We start from the raw sequence: 25,143 nt of genomic DNA, 5'->3' as shown, positions 1-25,143 counted from the left end.
AACTATGAAAGTAAACCTGATTTAAATTGAAGGTTTGCTTTTTGACTTCCTTTATAATTTTATTTCTTAAGCAATCGCTTCACCATGGGGCCTGGCCTAGGTTTAGAAACCTTTTATCCACTTGAACCAAGATTCAAGATTCAATACCCTCTAACCCTATGTAATATGATTCTTCAATTATCTTTCTTTAAATTTTCATTTAATCAACATATGGTTTAAAAATAATTATTTCTTATAAAGAATTAGTTTATTATCATATGATTAAAGCATAAACACAATTGTTCATACATGCATAAATGATTGAGAGTTATTCCTTCATTAAAATAAAATTATGCATTTTAATCCGTCCATTGTGTACGTGTAGCTGACGCTAGCTTTTTTCACGTAAGGTAATTATCCAAATAATTGCATTTTTTTTTTTTCTTTCTTTCTATGCAACTTATTAGTATTTGTTTGAATAATAATATAATATAAAGAGCAATAGAGGAGAGGATAAGTTATAGTGGGAGGTTGACTGACTCCCAATGACAATAACTACTTTTCCACGAACAAGGGGAGAGTCAACTTTAATTAGTAGCGCAACTAAGCCAGCATGAGCATTATTTTATCATTCACAAAGTGGAAACACAGAGGTCAAAATCACTGACCAAACTCATAAATTTTTAACTTCATAATTGAGCCAATAGAGGTTAAACCCCATAACTTGGTGCTCTAATAATTAACATCCCTAATTTGGGTTGGTTTGTTAAGGATCCAACAGGGTTAAAAGAGCATAGGAGGCCACCATACATTTGACATCTAATTACATCAATTGAAAGTAGTTTGTACACCTAATTGGTTAGGTTCATAATAAAAATTGAAACCACTACTTGAATTTCTGGCACTGCAAATAATATTTAGTAGTAATTGCTCTAGACTATTAAATGAATTATTTTGTACTAACTAATTATTAGTCTAATAGCAGTTCTGCTCATTTTGTTAAAATGAGAGAACTTCATGTGAGAGTAGGAGAAGGACATGACTTAACCAACCTTTTTCTTTACTTAAACCTCTATGGTTCATTAGTTAGACATTAGGTAGATGTACTCCCAAAAAAGTTTAACATGTAAGGTTGTGGTCAAGTTTTGATTTCCATTAAAATGCATAGAAACACAGATCAGATGGCTAGAAGGGCATACAGATATTGAACACACTGCCATTTTTATCTTCTTTGTCTCCTACAGCATTAAAATTAGGCATATGGATGAAATGAGATGGCCATTTGCTTTCGTATAGGAAAGGGAAAGATTAAAAAGGAATGAAAGAAAAAGCAAGAGAGAGTGCCAAAAGGATTAATGGCATTATGTGCAATCGGGTCCCATAAACAACTCATCTTTACATAAAATGGGGCCTGTGTTTGCTTGTAGCACCAAAATATCTGTGTGGTTTTTGTTTCATTGATTCTCGACACGTATATGTCTGATGTTGATATATATACCAAGGTCTTTAACAAAGAAACTTAGGTGCATACATTTCACCAAGTTAATCCAAATATCCACAATTTCTTATCAAAGGAAAATAACATGAACACCAAGTCTCAGTCAATTGCTCCAAGTGAAATCAGAAAAGAGGGAGGGAGGGTTAGAGATGAAAGAAAAATAAGTACATGTTCCTTCAGCTCCTGCTTCCATGCAACCATATGAGACATGATTTATTGCCACATCTAGCCTCATATGTGTTGGTCACGTGATCAGTTAGGTTTTATTTCTTACAAAAGAACATAGTTACTAAAAGCGACAAGAGAACAAGGAGAAAAAGGGGAGCAAAGAAAATATCGGACAGTCTGCAATGCAAATTTTGTGCAAGTTGTTCTGGTCCTTTGGTGGTGAAAAGGAAAGAAGTTTGGCCCTTATTGTGGAATTTTATTCATGTTTACTCAAGGGAAGGACTAATGGATCAATTTTGTTGGTTTGTCAACATCTCCACACAGACCCCCTTCTTTATCATCATAATGCAGCCTTGGCATCATGTAAGCAGTGCATAAATGCATTTTCAGTTTTTCCACAAGAAAAGTCTTCAAGTTTCACCTTTAGTGATGCCCTCGGATCTTATGAATGTTGTTCTTTCTTTTTACAAAGAAGATACTTCTTTCTGCAATTTTGATCTAGAACAAGACTACCTATATATGTTGTCAAAGATACCTTTGGTTATTTGATCATTTTCCAGTTATACTATGAATTTTCTTACATAGAAATAGATGTTTCTCCAATTCTATCATAGTATTTCACATATATAGAGATATGTACATGAATTCAAACTCAGCAAACTAAGAACATCAGAAGGCACCTGTGCATACTGTTACAAGAAGAAAAAATTAGTTCCCACTGGAGCTTTATCCTACATTGGTTCCCCTATCATACAGACTACAGAGGAGCCTAGAGAGTAGAGGCTGCCCCTCCAGTTCTATCCCGGTTGACCAGCTCAACCAAAATGACCTAGCTGGATGGGGTTAGCTGTCAAAACTCATACAAGATGGGCTGAATCCAACCTCATCCTTCCAGCTAATATGAAAATCTTACATCATAGAAAACCACTTCAGGAGCTCTCATGAAATTTGAGGGATCTAGACAAGGCTGCTGGGTTAGCTAGCAAAACTGGAGAGGTTTCAAAGACATTTTTCTTTTGATCACTCTTAGATTGGAAGGCCTTAAACATCCCTCCCCCACTGATGGCATCATTCTTAATCCCAAGTGTATTCCATATTGAACTCTTTGCAGCTTCACTTGGGTCATCGATCCTTAATGTTTTTGGAACCAAAACACGTCCATTTTTATGTTTTGATGGTGCTTCTTTCTCCAAATTCTCTGGTTTGAGAATGGTTCCATCCCTCGAATGCTTCCCCAATGTTGGAGAATTTGAACCAGAGGTTGGAGACATTTGGGTCGGAGAAGCAGGTTGTGGACCGAACCAAGGAACATTCCAAGTGCCAGGGACACCACAGTTCCAATAAGCTGCAGGACAAAATGATATAGGAAATCCTGGAGGGCAGAAAGCGGGTGGGGGAATTGCTGAATTCCACGGATAAGGCCAAGGAACACCAGGAAGACAAGGAACTTGTGAAGAGAAGCCATTGACATTCTGCATATGTGGTTTTGGAACTGTTACAGAAGATGCACTTGGGCAATCATCACCATTTTCTCTACCTTTGCAAGGAGCTGGAAATACCCGTTCTTCACTTTTATGAAATCCATTTCGAGTACCATTCAGAACCTTTTTATCTGCAAGGTTTAAAACAGAAGCCATGGAATCACAAGAGGGTGCATCGGCACCAAAGCTGAGGACTCTACCATTGCTTTTCAATGCAGGGTGGTGAGCACCATTTGGAGCATCAATTCTAGCTGCTTGAAGAGCCTCAGAAATGGTGATGTGCCGATAATGTGAGGCAGAGTTCTTGTTTTTGCGACGCCCAGCTCCCACGGGAACATTCCTCATGGTACCGCCTGCAGTCCAGTATCTTTGACAGGCTTTGCAGAAATGCCGCGGTTGATTGATGTTGTAATTATTGTAGTAACAAAACTTAGTGTCCATGCTCTTGCAGCGGGGGCATGGAAGTATCTTGTCAGGCTTCTTCAGGGTTTTCTCTTGCAAGTTGGTTGTGTCACTCTGTTCTTTCTCAGTCTTGGCAGTTTTTGATTTTGCACTTTCTTCATCTATAGAGGGTGTCTTTGGGTTCACATTAGAATCTGCTAAAATTTCCACACTTGTTGAGTCTTCAGTTTTTGGAGGTGGACCATCATCTTGTTCTATGCTCTCAGTGGCTTCTATTGATGATGGATCCTGAAAATTTCACAAATATGCTTTAGGAACAAGCACTGCAAAATAAACTTCATACAAGATGGGAGCAATCAGTGTGATAACACCTACAACCAAAAACAAGCAACCAGAAATAAGTATTATAAATTTATGTGTTTACAAGGAGTATTCTTCATTTCTTCAGTGGAAAGTGATTTTTTCCCTCTCTTTTTTTAGTTTGGTTGTGCTATAGTTTCATTGACACCATCAAAGCTATTGAAACTTCTAGAAAATGAGAGAACCTGATCACTCTGTTACATGAAATCAAAGAAATCTTAGAAAATTATTACCACAAAGACTAGAAAATTAAAAATAAGAAAAACAACAGACTTATAAAATCAACAGGAAACGAACAATTCAAAGGAAACAGATAATTAGAGCTCATAGCTAAAGAGTTCTCTGGCTCTGAAAGTGGCTGGCTAACAAGGGAAAAATCAAGAAGGATTGACAGTTTCACAAGTTTTGATGGACATACAAGCTTAAATATGGAAAAAGGAAAATTTAATTGGCTAGTGGCACATGTAAATTGAACTTAATTAACCAAAAAATAAAGAATAGTATAACTAATTGATTTTATAATTTCCAAAAGCTGGTCTGAAGTTCATTGATTTGACAATTATTTCATTTGGTAACAAAATTGAAGGAAAAAAATATAATTTACAAAACGAATTGAAGGAAACAAATATGATTTTCTAGTTCTCATATGACCAAAAAAAGTTTCAAAATTTGCACTTTCTTTTCCTTCCAGACACTAAAAGTTAGATTATCCCCGTCCAAATTAAGATCAAAAAAATCAAACAAAAACAGAAGGTAATTAATCTCCAAAGTCAACCAGAAAAAGTAATATCCCAAAACCTTAAATAACACCTAAAAAGAAAAAAGGAAAAACCAGAAAGCTTGTCAATACTCATAAGCACCAAATGTAAAGTGACACAAGAAAAAAATGAAAATTTAAGCTTAACCCATCAAAGCTCTCAGCATTTGAACAAAAGGGTCATCCTCAAATTTCCAAATAAAGAAATTCCACAAGACATCTCTCAGATTCTCACAGTCTCGCTCAGTGTACAAACTGTACCTCCTCTGCCTCTTCTTCTGGTTCTTCTTCTTCTAGTACTTCTACTTCTTTCTCATCAGGCTGAGCAAAGTCAAAGTCCTCGACGTCGGCCCGCAGGGGTATCTTCTTCCCGAAGAGCTTGATGGCAGGGTCCTTACTTTCGTGCATTTTCTCGGCAGCCAAATAGTGTTAAAAAACGCGCGAGTATTGTTGGAGGTTTTTTGGTGGTGTCTCGGTTGGCATTGGGCGTAGTACGCCGTCTGCGATTTTCATCCGTTTAAAAGTAGAGGTTGATGCCACGTCAGCGCATGGGTTTGATTCTCAGCCACAAGTTCTTGTGGCCTCCAGATTTTCCTTGTCAATTTTCTTTTGGATTCCCTATTTCCCTCTCAGCTCTGCGGCACGGAAATTCGGTGCTACCCTGTAATATATATGTCATAGTTTCGAATACTCTAAAAGGGTTTGGCTGCGCCTGCCGACGTGTTACACATTTGGCTTTGTGTTAGATTTAAGGGCTAATTATAAATAAATTAATAAAAAATTTTATAATTATATTTTAATTAATATATTTTTTATAATTTTATTTTAGTCACTATTGATCAAAAAAAAAAAAAAGATAAATTACAATAAATTAATAAACATATATTATTATTCATATTTAAATTTGTATTAGATTTATGTTCAACTGTTACGCAACAAAATGGTTTAAGGTTTATCTCTCGAATTTTGCCTAGAGCCTAAGTCATAAGCTTCAGAATCCTAAAACCTTAAACCTCATTTATATAATCTACACCTCTTTTCTATACCCTAAACTAAATTAAAGGTAACGTCATAATTTTACGCCCATAAATAATGAAAAAAAATGATGAGCAAATTGGTATTTTTTAATGCACAAAAATACACGAAATCATCAAGTAGATTGAGTTTCGCAACTAAAATAAAATATGATTTCAAAACTCATTTACCTTTATGAGAAAGGAAAATTTACACTGACCATTATGTAATATTTTACATTTATAATAAGCTTGAAATTTCTCTATTGTTTAACACTTTTTCTTTTTAAGGAAGATCATTCATTTAATTGCTCAAGCCGGTTGGCAAATGAGATAATAAATTTGGGTCTTCATATAATCATATATTTAGGACTCTAAATTCTATAAACTATTATATGTTATGAAAAAAATTTTAGAGTGGCAAAAAAATGATGATATTTTTGGTACTTAGAAAAAAAAAATATAATTACATAAATATATGAAAAGGGTAAAATGCTCTATTTTTATAGTTCACCTCAGATTCGGAAAATTTCATAACCAACCCTATGAAGCATATACAGAATCAAATGCTTTTTGGATTCTTTTTCTTGATGTAGCTGGGCATCTTAGGTTTGAACCATCAATTTTACTTGTAAAGTAAATGATCGCACGTACATATGGTCCAACCAGTTGGGAGAGAATCAATTGAGAAAAACAAATATATATATATATATATATATATAGAATTGATAACTTTTAGAAATGTGACATTTTAATTGCCATATGATATGCATGTCCTATAATATAAAAGATATGTTTGATAGCTTTTGGTTAACATGTTAACTATCTTTTAATGTAGGTATGTATATGTCTCTTTTATAGATCGAAGTGTGTAGCTAGTATTCAAATAGATAAATAAAAGTTATGCTCCAAATCACCATTATGGACCTGCATACAACAAAGAAAATCACTATTTTGGCCAAATTATTATTCCTTTGTTTTTGCTTCCTCTTAAAAAAAAATTATATATGTTCAACATTTAGCAAAAGACGACTAAACAATAGTCTTTGAGTAAAGGTTCTTTAAAACACAATTTGTAAGACAAAGTTGTTCATAGTAATCTCTGTTTGTTAGATAATTTTATATATTTTTGTTTTCTGATTATTGATTAGGATCGTCGGTGAAATCATATTTGGCTAATATATATGTCAGACTGTATGCCTCAAGAAAAGAAATTATTCCTATATATTGACTTCTTTATAATCATGCACATCACAATTGAAAAGCTTGTCTCTCAGTCAAGGTATTGAAAAATTATAATTAAAATAAGAATAAATTAGTGTAGGATGCATGACAAGCATCCTACTTAATCTCTAGTATACTTATTATTAAAATGTAACAATAAAGTAACATTTGTAACATTTAAGTCACTTAGCTTATTTCGTTTTTATTTTTTGGTTTAGTTTTCTTCTCTCAAATTCTTTTAGTTTTTTTGGTATATAAAACTTATATTTGTTCAAAGTGTAGTGAAAATATGTATGCAGTAATAGTTTTAGTTTTCTGACGCAATTTCAATTTATAATTTTAATTTGGCACTTGCTAAAGCTATTTGGGGTGCGTTGGACTTGTGTTAATTTCAGTTTTTAATTTTGGGTTGGTTGGACTTGTGTTAGTTTCAGTTTTTATTTTGAGTGGATTGAGCTTGTGTTAGTTTTAGATTTTACTTTGGGTAAGTTGGGGTTGATCTCCTAGAAAGTTACCTGCAACTTAAATTTTTGTGTTAAGGTAATTTTGATTGAGTTTTTAATTTGTCAGTACCTTAAAATTACTCTTAAAATAAACAATAATAATACACTTACCACATTTTTATATCACAATTTCATACCATCTTACATGACATTCATACATTGGATACTACAAATTAAAAAATAAAACCTAAAAAAAAAAAAGGAAATACCCTTCCAAGGATATAAATGTGGGAAAAAAATGTAGGACAACTAGCATTATTGTAAAATAAAATAAGAACCACCCCATGAAAACGAAAGAAATAAAACATATACTTCGCATATACTAGTATTGTGCCACGTAATTTTTCAAAGCAAAATATAATTAGGAGCTTTAAATTGGGTAAACATAAGATTCTTATTCAGTAGTGCTAGATATACCACATTTTTATACCATAATTTCATACCACCTTATGTGGCAACTTACATGGCATTCATACATTGGATACTAAAAAATAAAAATAAAAACCCAAAAAGAAAAAGAAAAACTCTGTCCAATAAAGTAATGACACGTGTGATGGTATAAGAATGTGGTATAAGAAATGTGGTAAGTATAGCATTCATTCTTATTTTGAGCAAATTTATGCTTTAGAATTTAGATTATCATGCAAAAAAAAAAAACACTTCAGACTTCAGAGGGATTAAAATAACACTTGTTGCCACATCACCTGCACAATTTTTTAAATCGGGTCCACCTCTAAAAGCTCAAGAGTTTTTTTTTTTCTTGAATCCAAAAGCTCAAAGTTGAAGAGCTTGCTAAGTTTCTACCCGTAGATATCCAACACGTGTAGACCATCCACAATTTCTATATTTCACGACTCTTTTTTGTCTTAGTAAGCAAGCTCTCATAGGGTGACACGAGTCCCATTTACTGTAGGCTTTTAATATAAAACAAGTACGATTTGATTAACTAACCAAAAAACAAATATGATTTGGAAGACTATACATGTAGGGATAAAAAGCTCCCAGCATATCTTCTATCTTTCGGTCATAATTATTATAAAGGCCAAAATTCATGTTGTTTTTTTTAATTAGCTTAATTAGTTTAATCATATACTTTAGCTATGATTTAAAACATTCATTAAACAAGTCGAAGTTGGATGTAACATCTTTCTTAAGAAAAATGTTAAAGGCTGGTGGGCGGTTACTAATGTTGTAAACATGTTCTTAAATTAAATTAGGATTGTGCAGTCAAGCCGCATTTTGATTTGGACAGGATTAAGAAATTAGATTAGGATGGAATTTTGAAAAGAAATTTCCTAATTATAGTCAAGTAAGTTGCTTTGAAATGCCAGCATGATTTTTATTTTTATTTGCTTATCAGGGTGATGGTGGGCCGGGCCTTTTCAATACCATTGAAAATGATATGTAACATGGGCTTTGACGAGGTATGTAGCCCATGAACCCTTTGCCAGAGGACACAGTGACATTCATTTGGGTTTCTAACTAATTTAAGGTTTGGAAAGCCCAAGTTTAAGTATAGAAAAGTTGCTGTTAGGCTGGCCCATTAATGCCCTAGTTTATGGGTAACAGACTCGTGGTCGGTCTGAGGTCTGGCCCAAAATAGAAAACATGGAAAAGACTCATCGCTCATGGTAGGAGTGTGCCAGCTAAGAATTAAAACCAGTAACATCTTTAATTAATTTGATGATATTCCACGTATAATATGTGTATATGGGGATCTATAAGAGTATTGCTAGAGATTTTAATTTGTGTACTAAATTTAGATCCTAAATAAAATTTCGTAATGTTTTATTAAATTATATATAAGTTTGCTCCAATATTCTTTTATCATACGGTTTGACATATTATGTACGGTACATTGTTAAGCTGTAAGTTAAGAATTCGCATCCTAACATAATTGACTCTAATCAATAGTCTTGATTTCACTATATGGCAACATACCATGTAAAGCAGTCTAGTAACATACAATACTTGTATTATCAGAATGTGAATTGAGGTCACAGATTCAGTCTGACAAATAATTCAGATTTAAACATCTTATATTATATAAATATTTATATGCCCTAATTTATATCACCACAGCTTCAAACCTCCTTACCTGTATAACAATCATAGTGGCAGTAACACTCTTGGCTTGGCCAGACTTTGTATGAGGATTATCATCATCAATTCTGTTAAAATAAAATCATAGTGGCAGTAACAGAACCTTTTGAGTATACATTATACATACATGTACACATGTGACCTTCACAACGTGTTTGTGTGTGTGTGCAGCCAGCATAAAAACGAAATTGTGCAGTGTGCAATAAATTGCTGATATGTTATGAAGAGATTGACTAAAATGGGTGCGATCATACCATATATACCAGTATCAATGGATTGGATCACATTCACACCAGAAAGGGTTGACTAAAGTTTCAGTAAAAGCACCATCATTCAAGCATGGAAAGTAGCAGAAAGTATGGTAGTGGATCCCAAAATGAGCTTGGATCGACTTGTACACTGCCTTTTCTGCTTTAACTTTCTCTACTTTCTCAACCATTTCGGATATTTAGGCTTTTAGCTTCACATTGTAATTTGTTATTAATCAATTTACCTTTTTCGAATTGTCTATTACATCAAGTTTGTTGCTTCATTGTCAATACTACTTTTACAATCATATAAGTGCAATGACCCACCAAACCAATGAGCAATGCAAATTGGTGATTAGAAAGTCAAACAACTCATCTAAAAAGCAAGACAGATTGATCTTAATATGTATATTTCTCTGAATGGGAATGCTTAAAAAACAATCACTCAGAATTGAGAAAGATGTAGGGAAATTTCATGGGCAAGATGGTTATGGTCAACCAAACTTTTGCTTTTATTAGCACCAAAATATTTGCTGGCCATATTATATTGTCACTGTGCCAGTTCTTGGAAACTTCAGACATTGAAAACCTTGTATAAATTGGGTAACTTAAGTTGGACAGTAAAAACCCAAGGATGTATATAACCCATACACAATCTTTTAATCTTGTCTAAGACAACATAAAAATATGATGTCAAACCTTGATGACTCTACTTTAAGTAGACAGCATTTAGTGGCCCAGAAAACCCATCTATGTTCTGCAGGACACTTTTTTAATTATCTACCAAGACACTTATTTTCTACACATAATATTCAACCAAGTAATACATGTATTGCAAAACTGCTTCCACATTTGGTGGCTATTGTTTGTTTTGACTACTCCCCAGTTGATATGCCACTGAAATTGAATCACAGAAACATATGTAAGTGGCATGCCTTGCCTTTACTTTTAGTGAGTTTCTTTGCAATTCATTGAATAACTTTGAGCTCCAATGATGATTCCCACTAGAACCCTTAACCTAAGTTAGTGCATGAGCTCAAGTTTTGCACAACATCATTCATTCTTGTGTCACCCTCCACTTGCATTAGTGTGCTCCCTCTTTTTTTCTCACTACATTCACTTTAATATTATTTTCATGATACCCCCACTTACCAATTGCCCCTGAAACTTCTCTCTGTCTTTTGGTTTCCACATTCTCATCTATGGTTCACACTGTTGCAGCTATATGCAGATTTCAAAGGTTGGAAACGCGTACGGCCCCCACAAAAACCTTGTGTTCTTAATTTCTTTCTTTCTTTCACCTTTTTGACTTTAAACAATATGATTGCTTTTCCCAACAACACACACAAGGTCCTTCAAATCTTTATTGTTGGGGATATATAAATTGAGTCCTGGCTTTATGAGAGTTAACACTCATAGAGGTTGTCCCTCAGAAGACTACTGCTGCAGAAATGGCAAGCAATCTCCTCCATCTACTCGTAATTTTGTTGGGGTTTTCTCACCTTATCTGCTTGAATGCAGTCCCAGTTACAAGTAAGACTTAACCTTCAATTCTACTTCTTCTTCTTCTTCTACTACGTACTTCTCGTTCTTCTTCTGACATGTTCTTTGTGCATGCAGGAATTGGAAGCCTAAAGCATGAGCCTCAAGTTCATCAAATTGCAGAAAATAACAAACTGGTAATACTTTCTCATAGTTGTTCTGTATGATGATCAGGCTTTGTTGCATTCAAGTGACTAATGCATTAATTTCATTTCCATGTTTTAACACAGGTAACCACAGAGAAGACCTTTTATGAACAAACCATTAGTGAAAGAATGGATGTGGAGCTTCATGACTACCCGGGATCAGGAGCCAACAACCGCCACACACCAAAGCCGCAGTTTGGGAGATGTGTTGATTGCTAGTTTGCTCTTGGTGTTGATTTAGAGTTTACAATATAATGTCATATATGGACTATTGTAAACAAGATTTTTTTTCTGGACCACTCATTTAAGTTTAGTATTGGGGCTTAATATTAAAGGAGAGTAGGACTGTAGGAGTAGATGCATTAGGTGAAATTTGGATTTATGCATAGATATATATGTATCATGATTAATTATGTGAAAGAGTATTAACTTTGAGTATAGATATCGGTAAGATGAAATGATCTAGTTGATGATCTAGTTATCTATTTGTGTAAACATATTGCTCAAGCATTATTTCTGATTATATGGGTTTTCAATCCCCTGCATCATGCTTATGTAATTCAGCAATTGCTTAGTGATGAGCAAAAAAAGTGGCCTTGGACCACCAAGGCTTTTGCCTTTTGCCCCTAAGGCCGAAAAAGAAGAATGGAAATTAGAAAAAGTTAGAGAATGCTTTTTCCACAGGTTGGTATTGGACAACCAAGTTCTTAAACTGTCCATACAAATATACAATTAACAAATGCAATCGCTTTAAATAAGCGTATTGGTAGGTAAACAACCAAAACCCTTCTCTAAATATCTCGAAGCACTTGTACATGTGCTTTGTGTTCAGTGGATCTACTAAGTGGATTGTTTTGTGACATCCACTTTACCACTTAATTTCCAAAATATAATATTCTTCACTATGGCTGCTCCGGGCACAAAGTTAGTCTGACTTTGGATCTTGGTGCAATAAACTAGGCATAACTATGCAGATCAGCAAAAGACGTGTAATTAAATACTAATCCATGCAAATTAAAATATAAGGATATATAGAAGAAGGCAGCTAGTAATCTTCTGAGAAATTGGATGATGATTTGGACAGCATAGTTATATTCATGGTGCATGACAATTACGTTTGAGTTCAACACTTCATGGCCATTGATGCTAAAATAGACTGTATAGACTGTAGACAATTGGAAACTTACATAGGCAAAATCTTGAACAATTACAAACATATATATTTGAGTTCGCAAACCGTAATGATATTTGTATATGAAAAAGCTATTTAATGATCACCAAGGAATTGGTTTATGAAGCAGAAGCAGACACTGCTAGCTTGATCGTATTCTTTATTCCTCTGGTGATGGAGCAATGGCAGGTGCTGCAGAAGGACCATTTGCATGATCGACACGAGTGAAACCAAATTTCTTGATGAGCTCATTAGCAATTAACTGGTTAGCACTATCTGATGGATGATACTCATCCCAGAACAAATATTTGCTTCTATCTGTGCACAATGTTGATGCAGGGATACATGTCAGAGCTGGTCGAATTTTCCCAAATGAGCAGCATGGTGAGTCCGAGTTACTGAAGCCTATCAAGGTTGAATTTGAATGCAATCACGAAGCAGAAAAATGAGAAATATATATAAAGAATCGATAGAGAAACGAGTCTATATAGCATGCCAATTTAGGCATAAAATCTTGAAAGGACAAAAGGGTATGCATCAATCCAGATAAAAGTGGTGAAGAGCACAATAACTTACCATAATTGTTTGGATTGCTTATCACATCATTGACAACATCATAAGCATCACCAAATCTATAGGTTGAGTTGGGAAGTTTGCTGGACAAATCTTCCATTAGCTTGCTTCCAGCTTTGTTGAAGCTGAGAGCTAGTTTGTTTGCTCTATCTTGGCAATCCCCAGATGTACTTAGCACCCTTTGGAGTGGTATACAACCCATTGGCCCGAGTCCAAACACCATCAGCTGCCGTGCTCCTAAGCTGTGCAATAGCTACTCAAAAGCACACCCAAGTCAGGAATGTTATTATCAATGACTAGATATTAAGAAACTTTGATGATCAATTAGTATAAAGGTCACAACCTTAAGTTGTCTTCTTAAGGTTTCCATTATGTAGTCGACGAAAGTTTGATCATTGTAATTCCATGAATCACTGTAAACTGGCATCAAGTAATTGTTAATGAAGTCATTGCTGCCTAAAGCGACAACATAATGAGCTTCTTGGAAGAACTTCTCTGCTGCCTCTTTGCCAATTTTGCTTTTTATCAGTGTATGTGTCCCTTGAAACAGCTCAATCTGTTTATACAGTGAAAACCTTTGAATCTGCAAGACGTTATATGAAAATTTCATCAATCTTAGAGCTAGTTTATGTGTTTTGTTACATTTAAACAAAAGTTTACAAATAATACTCTATATATATATATATATATGGCAGTTTAAGGTTGCAACTTACAAATAATCCACCAGTTTCATTCAAGATGCCTCCACCACCAGAGGCATAGTTTACTCCATTTTGCAGTATTACATCTTCAGTTAAGGATGGGTCTAGAAAGGCAGGTGGCCTTGGGAGGCCCATATTATCACCTAAATACACAAACAAATTAAAAGGCAACAAATTAAAGCATATTAAGTTGATGGGTTGGTCCAAAAAATTGCACTGCATGAAATGAACATATATGTATATATATATATATATATATATTATCTATGTTACCTATTATATCAGCAACTGTACGGCCATTAGAGAACCTCCCATTGGGCAGTCCATTGCCAAAGTCAATACCATACCAGGGCAGGCTTGCTTGGGCGAGGCTCTTGCTCAAGTACATGTTGTTTCCCACATCAGAGAGGGAGTCACCAAATATAAACTGCACCATTTTGCAATTGTGACCATTGATGAGGATGGCAAAGAGGGTCACAGCCATTATTGCTACAACCACAGTGAACTTCATTGTTGTTTAGGTCTTGCAGAGTTCAATTTACCGAGAGTTGAAGATTTGGGTTGGGTTTTACATGTTGTCGAAGGGCTTATAAGTAGAGGGTACTGTGGAATTGAGATTTCGTGCAAAATATGAGTTAGGGAAAGTTTGGGACAAGGAGGACTAACATGTTTTTGGATATGGGAAAAACAGAGAGGGTAGCTTGTTTGATAAACAAACTGTTACTGAGTCGTACCTAATGCAACTACCATGGCTTTGTTTTTGTTACAACCTACAACAACGGTATGAGTCCGAAAGTCCCATGTATTATAATAGGAAAATGGTTATATTGGAACATTTTCATGATATGGCAAAGGGAATTGCGATTCTTGTAAAGACGCGTGGGTTAAGATTTTGCTGGTGTGGAATGTCAAGGAATTATGGGTTCACCTACCTTATGATTACTTGAACTCATTTTATTAACATTAATGGGGCTTCTCTTTCAACATGTTGGGCAAACCATACATACACATGCGTCTCTACTACGTACTTTTTGAAGTTGAGCAATCTGTTTTTTCAAGAAATGAAGTTGAGCACGCTCACAATCTCCCTTTTGGGCCTAATTGCCTTCTCAAAATATATCAAATTTGAACACAACAGGTTTGTACTACTACGTAATAAGAACAACTTTAAATAAGCATTCTTTTATGTGAAACAAGATAGGCTGACCATTTAAATTGAGTTTCTCCATGATTTATTTTATGTATGTGCCAAATTGCCAACCCATCTAATAATTATGATAAATTATAAAAGAGCCTCTTTTTGTGCTTTTGAAACTCTTCATTATGTTTTATTTGAATAGAATGTAGTGGGTATGTGGGGTTGGGAAAGCAAAAAAGGGGTTCTCTTAAGAGTTGTTTTTATTTTTTGGCCAATAGGGTTCTCTTAAGAGTTAAAGACTCGTAAAAAGAATGAAGAATGTCATAATAATTAGGCCGAAGACCATGTCATACTAGGTGAGACTTAAGGCCCACATGAATTGGGGCTGGAGCCCATTTTGTGCCCCCAACTCGGATACTCCGACGCAGTCCGGCCCATTTTGTATTCGTAATTTCGTACCACACTCTGCGCGCCATGTTCTGACTGCCCAATGGGGTTATCTATCACATGAGGTGGGACCTGCTTGCCTGCCCATTTTTATCTCAGTCAAAAAAGTTTACGTACTCTTGACCAAAAAGAAAAAGGTTCATGTACTTAAAAACCAGTACTGGTTACGTGGCAAAGCACCATTGGTTGCATGTACCATACGTGGACAACCCCACACCAGAATCAAACGCATCCAGTAAAAAACTACACAACGTGGCATGATATCAGCCACTCAAAACTCAGAGTCAGACAAAAAGTAAATCATTGAACCCGAAAACCAACCTGAAAATCCATCCCATTATCCACGTAAAATCCTGGCCCTTCATTCTCCAAATCCGACGGCCACTGACCCCCTCATATCCCAAACCATATCCACCAAAACCATAAAAATAAAAAAAATTCACGCACTCTGCCACTCTAACACTCTGTGCTCCACTCAGCCAAAGCTCCTCTGCTCCATCTCCGACCAAAAATGGCCTCCATTGCCGTCAAGTCCTTCATCGGACTCCGCCAAACCTCACAGGAAACCCCCCATTTCACCGTCCACGCAAAACCCATCTCAAACCCTTCAACCCACCACAGACGTCTCCACGTCGTCGCAGGAAAAACCAGCCCCAAAGTCTCCGGCCGGAACCTCCGGGTGGCTGTGATCGGTGGCGGACCCGCCGGTGGCGCCGCCGCAGAGACGCTCGCCAAAGGCGGCGTGGAGACGTTTCTCATAGAGCGGAAGATGGACAACTGCAAACCCTGCGGCGGAGCCATCCCGCTGTGCATGGTCGGCGAGTTTGACCTGCCGCTCGACATCATTGACCGGCGGGTCACCAAGATGAAGATGATCTCGCCGTCGAACGTCGCCGTCGACATCGGGCAGACGCTGAAGCCGCACGAGTACATCGGGATGGTGCGGCGGGAGGTGCTGGACGCGTACCTGAGGAACCGTGCCAGTGAAAACGGGGCGAATGTGATAAACGGGTTATTTCTGAAAATGGATAGTCCGGCTCCGGGAGACGGGAACGCGCCGTACGTTTTGCATTACACAGAGTATGATGGGAAGGCTGGTGGGGTTGGTGTGAAGAAGAGTTTGGAGGTTGATGCTGTGATTGGTGCTGATGGGGCTAATTCCAGAGTTGCTAAGTCTATCGGTGCTGGTGATTATGAGTATGCTATTGCCTTTCAGGTATTATCAACTTACACATTGTTTCAAATTAAGGAAAGGGTTTGTGATTTGTGAGCTTTGCATGTAGAAATTGCTGTTTAATTATGCAAAGTTTAGAAAGAAAGTAAGTTTAGTGACTAAATTTGCAATCAGATGGGTGCTTTGTTAATGAACTAGATATGTTACATTTGCTATAATTGTTTGAATGTAAGACCATGGTTTTGAATAAGTTACTGAATGATAACCCAACTCTAAGTTTTGTTTGTTCAATTAGTTTTAATCAAAGGCAAGCCAATATATGTTAATTCCAATGTGCATTGCTGAAAGTTTGATAGTTGCTACTCCCAAGTGTTCAATTAGTCCACAGTTGCCACAGTTGATTTATTCTTATTGAATTTTTGGTTACTGTGTTTTCAGGAGAGAATCAAAATCCCTGATGACAAAATGGTGTACTATGAGAACCTTGCGGAGATGTATGTTGGGGATGATGTCTCGCCGGACTTTTACGGGTGGGTGTTCCCAAAATGTGACCATGTAGCAGTTGGTACTGGCACTGTGACTCACAAAGGAGACATCAAGAAGTTCCAACTAGCAACAAGAAACAGAGCCAAGGACAAGATATTAGGCGGCAAGATTCTACGAGTGGAGGCACATCCAATCCCTGAACACCCCCGTCCACGAAGGCTATCCGGGAGAGTAGCACTGGTCGGTGATGCAGCTGGGTATGTTACAAAATGCTCAGGTGAAGGTATCTATTTTGCAGCGAAGAGTGGTAGGATGTGTGCAGAGGCGATAGTTGAGGGGTCAGAGAATGGGAAGAGGATGGTGGATGAAGGGGACTTGAGGAAGTACTTGGAGAAGTGGGACAAGACTTATTGGCCTACTTATAAGGTGTTGGATGTGTTGCAGAAGGTGTTCTACAGGTCGAATCCGGCGAGGGAGGCCTTCGTGGAGATGTGCGCGGATGAGTATGTGCAGAAGATGACCTTTGATAGCTATTTGTATAAGAGGGTGGTGCCTGGGAATCCTTGGGAGGATTTGAAGTTGGCTGTGAATACCATTGGGAGCTTGGTAAGGGCTAATGCACTTAAAAGGGAGATGGAAAAAATTAGCGCTTGAGAGAAGCTTTGTTAGTTGTCTAATTTTTCTTTTTTCCTTTTCTTCTGTATTGAGTACAATGATCTCTTTGGAACCAAAATTTCATATTTGATTGCCATGACAATGTGTAGTTATGATGTATGTGAATAAATTAGTTCATTTAGTAGAGGATGGATGCCAGATTGTATTTGATTTGTTGCTTGAGATATTTGCTCCACTTTTACCAAAGCCAAGAGAAAGTAAAAAAGTTGAAAATGTTTGTAGAAGAAATAGAGATCTTCACATATCTTCTCAATGCTTGTATCTTGAGAAAACCAAGCAGCCAAAATCCTCTGGTATAGCAAAAGGTATGGGTGGAGTGGCCATATATATGTGCTTTTTGGCCTAAGTTGATTGCGGATTTGTGCATTAATTCACACTTATTCCACTTGATTTTGTTAGTATCAAGTACAAGAAAGGTGTGTGTATAAGGATGGTTAAAGTCTTAAAGATAGGCATGAGATTCCAACTAAGATGGTAAATCCTTTCAATCCCCAGAGTTATAAGCCTGACATACCACTAAAGTATTCATTGGTGTACAAGTAAAAAGAAATTAAATTTTGTTGTATTAAAAAGAAATGTCATTCAATTACCTTCTCTTTGGTCTTTTCTTTTTGAGCAAGGGATGTGAGATTAGATTAATCGTAGCCGTTAAAAGGGAATAGAGATTCGTGTTAGGAGGAAAGGAACAAAATTGGTAGATTTGGAGCATCGGGTATAAAGAGAGGGTTGGTGGTGAGAAAACGGGCGTGGATTCGTCCGAGGCCCATAGGCGGAGTCTCACACAAACCCAAGAAGTCCAAAACCCAACACTCCCTCTTTTATATTCTTCTCGATTCCCCTTCCTCTCCATCTTCGTCTCTGAGAGCTCTCTGCGACTCGGCGTCAAGATCTTCAATTCAAGGTTAGCCTCCTCACTCTCTCGCACTTTCTCTAATCTTCCAATTCCATGTCATTTCATTTCTGTTTCCGAGATATTATCATTTTCTTTTTGCTTATTTCAATCGAAAAATCCTTAACTTTCATGGATCTGTGAGTTGTGGTTTCGGATCTGTTGCGAAACTTAAAAATGCATCGAAATCTTGTAGTTTTTGTTTGAAATTCTTTTAATTTTTGTGTGCATAGTCACGAATTGTGTTGTTTTAATTAAGATGGGAAAATCTTTGTTTGTTTGGTTGTGTTTTTGAAATTTGAATGGAATTTTTGGTGTCACAGAGAGTGTGAGATGGCAGCGACATCTGCAGCTACCTTTTCCATCGGAACCAACTGTTCCCTTGGCCACAAAGCAGCCTCATTTCCACAATCAAAGCCATGTGCTTTGAGGTTCAACTCCCAAAACCCTCTAAAGGGTTTCAGTGGCCTCAAGGCAATCCCATCTGTCACTTGTGAATCCGAGTCTTCCTTCTTGGGCAAGGAAGCCACTGCATCTCTTCGAGCTTCTTTTGCTCTAAAAGCCCACAAGGAAGCCCAGGTGGTTCAGCATCAAATGCAGCCCCAGGCCTCTTACAAAGTAGCTGTTCTTGGAGCTGCTGGGGGGATAGGCCAGCCCTTGGCTCTTCTGATCAAGATGTCCCCGTTGGTCTCTGCCCTTCATCTTTATGATATAGCAAATGTAAAGGGTGTTGCTGCTGATCTCAGTCACTGCAACACTCCCTCTCAGGTTCTTGATTTCACGGGAGCTTCTGAATTGCCCCTTTCGTTGAAAGGTGTGGATGTGGTTGTCATTCCCGCCGGAGTTCCAAGAAAGCCTGGCATGACCCGTGATGACCTCTTTAACATCAATGCCAACATTGTGAGGACCTTGGTTGAGGCCGTTGCTGATAACTGTCCTGATGCCTTCATCCATATTATCAGTAATCCGGTAAACTCCACGGTGCCAATTGCGGCTGAGGTTTTGAAGAAGAAGGGTGTTTATAACCCAAAGAAGCTCTTTGGTGTTACTACCTTGGATGTTGTGAGGGCAAACACATTTGTTGCTCAGAAGAAGAATCTGAAACTCATTGATGTTGATGTACCAGTGGTCGGGGGACATGCTGGGATAACTATACTGCCCCTGCTATCAAAGGCAAAGCCCTCAGTCAGCCTCACTGATGAAGAAATTCAAGAGCTAACCATTCGGATTCAAAATGCTGGAACAGAAGTTGTGGAGGCGAAGGCAGGTGCTGGGTCTGCGACATTGTCCATGGCATATGCAGCTGCTAGATTTGTTGAATCGTCTCTCCGTGCACTGGATGGAGATGGGGATGTCTACGAGTGCTCCTATGTGGAGTCAGATCTGACTGAGCTTCCATTCTTTGCATCAAGGGTTAAGCTTGGAAGGAAGGGAGTTGAAGCTTTGATACCCTCTGACCTCCAAGGTTTGACAGAGTATGAGCAAAAGGCTCTGGAAGCGCTTAAGCCAGAACTGAAAGCCAGCATCGAGAAGGGTATTGCATTTGCCAACAAGCAAACAGTGACTGCTTAGGTTTCTAGTATCCGAATCCCCTAGCTCATTCTAATGGATGCTTTACAGAGGGGTATACAGAAATCTGGTTATTTTTTGTGCGGATTAGCATTGCAACATTACTTTCATTTTTGTAGAATGAAGTTTATATCATTTCATATTTCTATGTTGAAGCACTTTTGGGAAGAAAGCTTCTGTTGTTGTAGATTGAAGAATGTAATCTCCTCTTGGGGGACGTGTAGTGACAGTTTTGAAATAACTTGGCTGGTAAATTATTAGTTTTTGGGAGTATCATGTTATCTCTCTCTGTCCTGTAGACTTGGGTAAGTTTGTGATGCAGCAAATAAGTGCAAAGAATTTGAATTCGTACTTTCATGCCAGTATATTTTTACTTGCAATAAAATCAGAACCAGGTAGCCTTGGAAGGTATTTGTGATTTTGCTCCCTGTCGGATCTATGTCTAGTTGTCTTACATTAGTTAAATTTTTTTTTTTTTTTTTTTATGGGGATGTCTACCATAGTTGCGATGTGCTGCTATAGCCTTTTCTTAATATTTATTAGGAAAATGCTTGGGTCCTCATGTTTGAGGACCAACTTTGTTCTCATGGCCAATTAAATGAGCTTCACCATGAGAGAGAAAAGGTTGTTGAGATAATGAATTCCATGATAGATTCATTTGATTGGTTACGAGGAAAGGTTAATCCTCAAATATGAGGACTCAAGCATCGCTCTATTTATTATATCGATCGTCCAGGAAAAACACAAATCATGTTGGTAAAACTATTGGCATTACTTATGGAGGTTTCAAAAACTAAGCAAAATAAAATGTAATAGTTGAAATTGGGTTGTATTAATTGAAAAAAAATACTTTAGATGGACTATGTTGAACCAATGACTATCAAATCTAGTAGTTTAGTTTGAGATTTCCTGAGTTGTGAGCAAATTCTGTCCACCCTTCAAAATATAAAATAAAAGAAGCTAGTTGAAATTGGCTTGTGCATTATATGATGAAATCCTCAGGATATTTGCATTAATTGATGAAAATCCTCAGGATAGATTTTGTTGTAACTGAACCAATGGCTAGCCAATCTAGTTGTAATTGAGATTTTTATGGGCTCTGAACAAAATCTGTCCAAATCTGATTATATGCACCTGCCTTTTAATAGTGTAATTATTATGGTTAAGAAAGTGAGACCTATAAAAGGTGTCCTACTTTAGAAGTATAGTAGTTTCATAAGGTGTACTTCAGAATTGGAGAGTTGATCGACTATTAAGCAATTTTGAGGATGAATCAGTTGAAGGGTGTCTGTGCAGTGTTGATGCTGAGTCTGTTGATGACTAGATATGCAATCGCAGATGATGCCTGTTTCGAACAATGCATCAACGCTTGCAATTCGCTACCTATGCCATGCCTCAACACATGTGTGGGGAAGTGTCCTCATGATCCTGTAGCTCAAAAAGTTATGGATCCTCGTTACCACTGCATGCTTGGCTGCTCACTAGACCAGTGTGCCCAATACACCAATGGTACCTCCTCTCCTTTCTCTCTATCCTTCTTAATTTAACTCTCTCTCTCTCTCTCTCTCTCTCTCTCTCTCTCTCTCTCTCTCTCTCTCACCTAAATATGCTCATGTTTCATCACGGCAGATACAGAGCAAATGACAAGCTGCATGCATGACTGCTCACACAAGAACTGCGACCCCACAGCTCCCACTCCTAGTACCCTGTGATAATGTATGCATCAATGTGGGTCGATCTCCATGGCATACATGATATCATTGTATTGATATAAGTTTATGGTTCAATAAAATGTTTGGGTTTAATCAATTTACTGTCTAATCTTATCATAATATTGACTTGAGGAGAGAAGCAATCTTTTCTTTCAGAATTCTCTCTATTTCACCCCACACACAGAGATTGCCACTATTGATGATAAGATACAACTTAAAAATGATTTGATTATATGGAATAGAGACTTTATTGTCTTGATGCCAAAAATAATGTATGACATATCTTGCTCTCATTAGAAGGTATGTTCATCTTGTATGGTTGTTGCCCTCCTAGTAACTACTCCACTGCTCAATCAGCCAAAGAGATTGGTGCTACAACTGCCTTCTCTTTTAACTTCACAAATAACAAATGGCAGCAGGACCATCCCATCGTGCATCTACCCTAACATTCTTCAATTTTGATTGAACATGAGCTTCCACATTTTCTCTTTCAAACTAAAACATGGCCTCCCCCTCCAAAGTATTCTTAAATCTTAATTACTGTTGGGCAGTAGTAATTACTTATAACTATCTACTACCATCCACACAACCCACAAATGTTGCTTCCATCCCAGCCTTTTCAATTGCAGAAAATGTTTCGCAGAGTCCCAGTTGCTCACATGCCGTAGATCCTGCATATCCCTACCAATAGCCATTGCAAGAGCAGCGTCCCTCTTGGAAATGATGAAACCGGGTGCGGTCTCTAATAATTAGCTTTCTGTTATAAACCCCTGAGAGAACCATCGCAAAATTGTGGCAATCAACACAAGTGCGAAGATTCTTGGCCACTCTGATTGTCGTTCCAGGTGGAGTTGCCAGGACTCCAAAAGCTATAGCTAATTTCTCGCTGTGATAAGAGAGTGCACATCCCTTATCTTCTGCCCCCAAGTTGTGCAATTCAGATGATACATCTACAACATAACCAGCAATCTTCAGCTGACTATTAATCTCATCCAGCATTTTGTAAATTTCATCCTTCCTTGGATGTGAAACATCATCCACAACAAACTCATGTACCGTTCCATTTAACTCAATTGTGCTACAACCAGGTGTAGTTTGTATTGCTTTTTCCTTCATAAACTTCCTCACTTCTGTTAGCTTCTCCCAGTTGCCAGCTGAAGAGTAAATATTCGATAACAGAACATAATCCCCTGCCTCTTGAGCCTTGAGTTCAATCAAATGACCCATCACACGTTCCCCTAGGGCATCATGTCCATGAATTCTGCAAGCCCCAAGTAAGGTCCTCCATATTGTCGAATCCGGTTTGATATCCATCGACAAAATAAGCTGATAGGCCTGATCGAGTCGACCTGCACGACCCAAAAGGTCAACCATGCACCCATAGTGATGGATATTAGGTAATACCCCAAACTCGTTGCTCATACGATCAAAGAACATCATTCCTTCATCAACCAACCCGCAATGACTTGAAGCACAAAGAACTCCTGTAAAAGTCTGATCATCAGGTAAAACACCCATTCTCTGCATCTCTCCAAATGCTTCAAGAGCTTCTCTACCATACCCATTCACTGCAAACCCAGAAATGATTGCACTCCATGAAACCACATTTTTATCCCGCATTCCCTTAAACACCCCATACGCCTTATCCAAACACCCACACCGCGAATACATCGCTATAAGAGAATTACACAGATTCGAAGCACCACTGTAACCATGTTCTTCAATGTACTTATGAACCCGCTCACCAAACTCCACCGCATTCAAGTTGGCACAAGCTTGGAGCAGAAGTAAACACGTAACATCATCGGGTTCACAGCCATGAGTTGTACTCTGCATAATATCAAACAAACCCAAAGCATCCCGGGTGCGGTTATTACGTAAACAACAAGATATGAGCACATTCCAAGCAACAGTATCTCTTTCAGGCATTTCATCAAACAGCCTACATGCTTCATCACCCTTGCCACAGATCGAATACAAGTTCACCAATGAAGTGAGCAAACGACTATCTGATTGATGCCCATCTCTTAAAATTGAAGCATGAACCTGAATTCCACCAACTAACGATGAAACTCTAATACAAGACTTGACAACGAAAGACAACGACAAAGCGTCGGCACAAAGGCCTCGGCGTCTCAAATCTTGGTACATACAAAACCCTTGTTCAGGTGAATCACTCATTGAGTAAGCTCTTATCATTGTGTTGTATTGAAAAACAGTGGGACTCGTTATTTGGGAGAAGAATTGGCGGGAATAGGTGATGTTCTTTAATGGCGAAAGTGCAATGAGGGACAAGAAGTTGAGGCAAATGGTGGGGTCCAGAACGAGAGATGTTCGGACAATGTGGGCGTGGATTTGGAGCAAATGGCTTTTTCTGGTGCATGATTTGAAGAAGGCAAGCAGGATCTCCTTTGGAGTTTGAGTTTGTGAGATGATGGGTTTGCTTTGGTTTTGTTGGTGATGGTGATATTTCGAGTTCGGTGTTGTTGGGTTTTCGATTATTAGTTCTTGTGGTTGGGGGTGTGAGGTCAGAGTGGTGGTGAATCGAGTAGAAATGTAGGTTTGGAATGTGAGATGGGAACCATGTGAGCGAAGGCGATGTGAAAGTGCAGTCATTTTTTCACTCATTTGCTTACAAACATGTGAATTATTGAGTTTAATATCAATTTTAAAGTGGACTCTTTTTAATCGAGCGAAGAATTAAATGCTCGGGTGAAGGATAATACTCTCATATAGTATAAAGTTTTACGAGTGATCTTATTTGAATTTTGAAATTTATAATATTAAATTCTTGAATTAGACATGTTTTATGGAACATTCTCTCACAATAAAGTATGTTTAATGTATTATGAAATTTATATTATTAAGAGAGAATGTCTCATAAAATATGTTATACGAAAGAATCTCTCATTCACATGAATTTTTGTATAAAACTTCGCACTACATATTGAGTGATGGACATTAAACCATATAAAATTATGAAAGAAACCATCATGTCATTTTTGCCAACTTCAAGTGGCAAATACCATCTAGTTTATGGTCATCCAGATGATTAGAACTGCTAATTATAACCATTGCAGAGCCCCATTTAAGTTTTTTTTTTTTGTCTACTGAGTAACCCATGTGTAATGAGCAGGTTCAAAACCAACTTATGAACCCAAAAAAGAAAAGAAAATCTAAAGCA

The 25,143-nt window shown here is 37.4% G+C and overlaps 6 protein-coding genes across 6 annotated transcripts; 3 read left to right on the top strand and 3 right to left on the bottom strand.

The window, feature by feature from the left end:
• Positions 1-2,239: 2,239 nt before the first annotated feature.
• Positions 2,240-5,149, bottom strand: CDF3 (cycling DOF factor 3). Its single transcript, XM_086257020.1, has 2 exons — positions 4,907-5,149; positions 2,240-3,816 (listed from the first exon to the last, which is right to left on the bottom strand). The coding sequence occupies exons 1-2, from the start codon at positions 5,051-5,053 to the stop codon at positions 2,575-2,577; spliced, it is 1,389 nt and encodes a 462-aa protein (XP_086113146.1). The 5' UTR covers positions 5,054-5,149; the 3' UTR covers positions 2,240-2,574.
• Positions 5,150-10,889: 5,740 nt separating this feature from the next.
• Positions 10,890-12,039, top strand: LOC147274966 (uncharacterized). Its single transcript, XM_086228570.1, has 3 exons — positions 10,890-11,269; positions 11,357-11,415; positions 11,509-12,039. The coding sequence occupies exons 1-3, from the start codon at positions 11,188-11,190 to the stop codon at positions 11,641-11,643; spliced, it is 276 nt and encodes a 91-aa protein (XP_086084696.1). The 5' UTR covers positions 10,890-11,187; the 3' UTR covers positions 11,644-12,039.
• A 471-nt stretch (positions 12,040-12,510) lies between these two features.
• On the bottom strand, positions 12,511-14,397 carry LOC147274965 (GDSL-like Lipase/Acylhydrolase superfamily protein). The gene is made up of 5 exons (XM_086227872.1): positions 14,143-14,397; positions 13,882-14,012; positions 13,512-13,751; positions 13,172-13,421; positions 12,511-13,000 (listed from the first exon to the last, which is right to left on the bottom strand). Exons 1-5 carry the CDS (start codon positions 14,378-14,380, stop codon positions 12,756-12,758), a joined length of 1,104 nt encoding a protein of 367 aa, XP_086083998.1. The 5' UTR covers positions 14,381-14,397; the 3' UTR covers positions 12,511-12,755.
• A 1,488-nt stretch (positions 14,398-15,885) lies between these two features.
• Positions 15,886-17,913, top strand: LOC147274964 (Pyridine nucleotide-disulfide oxidoreductase family protein). Its single transcript, XM_086228568.1, has 2 exons — positions 15,886-16,670; positions 17,067-17,913. Exons 1-2 carry the CDS (start codon positions 15,966-15,968, stop codon positions 17,766-17,768), a joined length of 1,407 nt encoding a protein of 468 aa, XP_086084694.1. The 5' UTR covers positions 15,886-15,965; the 3' UTR covers positions 17,769-17,913.
• A 601-nt stretch (positions 17,914-18,514) lies between these two features.
• On the top strand, positions 18,515-20,665 carry MDH (malate dehydrogenase). The gene is made up of 2 exons (XM_086228569.1): positions 18,515-18,690; positions 19,002-20,665. The coding sequence occupies exon 2, from the start codon at positions 19,012-19,014 to the stop codon at positions 20,248-20,250; it is 1,239 nt and encodes a 412-aa protein (XP_086084695.1). The 5' UTR covers positions 18,515-18,690; positions 19,002-19,011; the 3' UTR covers positions 20,251-20,665.
• Positions 20,666-22,179: 1,514 nt separating this feature from the next.
• On the bottom strand, positions 22,180-24,289 carry LOC147274962 (Pentatricopeptide repeat (PPR) superfamily protein). The gene has a single exon (XM_086227814.1). The coding sequence runs from the start codon at positions 24,156-24,158 to the stop codon at positions 22,641-22,643; it is 1,518 nt and encodes a 505-aa protein (XP_086083940.1). The 5' UTR covers positions 24,159-24,289; the 3' UTR covers positions 22,180-22,640.
• Between the last annotated feature and the right edge of the window lie 854 nt (positions 24,290-25,143).

The sequence above is a fragment of the Dryas octopetala genome, chromosome 9, assembly GCF_963921425.1.
Source record: "Dryas octopetala chromosome 9, drDryOcto1.1, whole genome shotgun sequence".
NCBI lineage: Eukaryota > Viridiplantae > Streptophyta > Magnoliopsida > Rosales > Rosaceae > Dryas > Dryas octopetala.
Note: the sequence above shows the minus strand (reverse complement) of the source record. Positions and strands in the feature narration are given on the sequence as shown.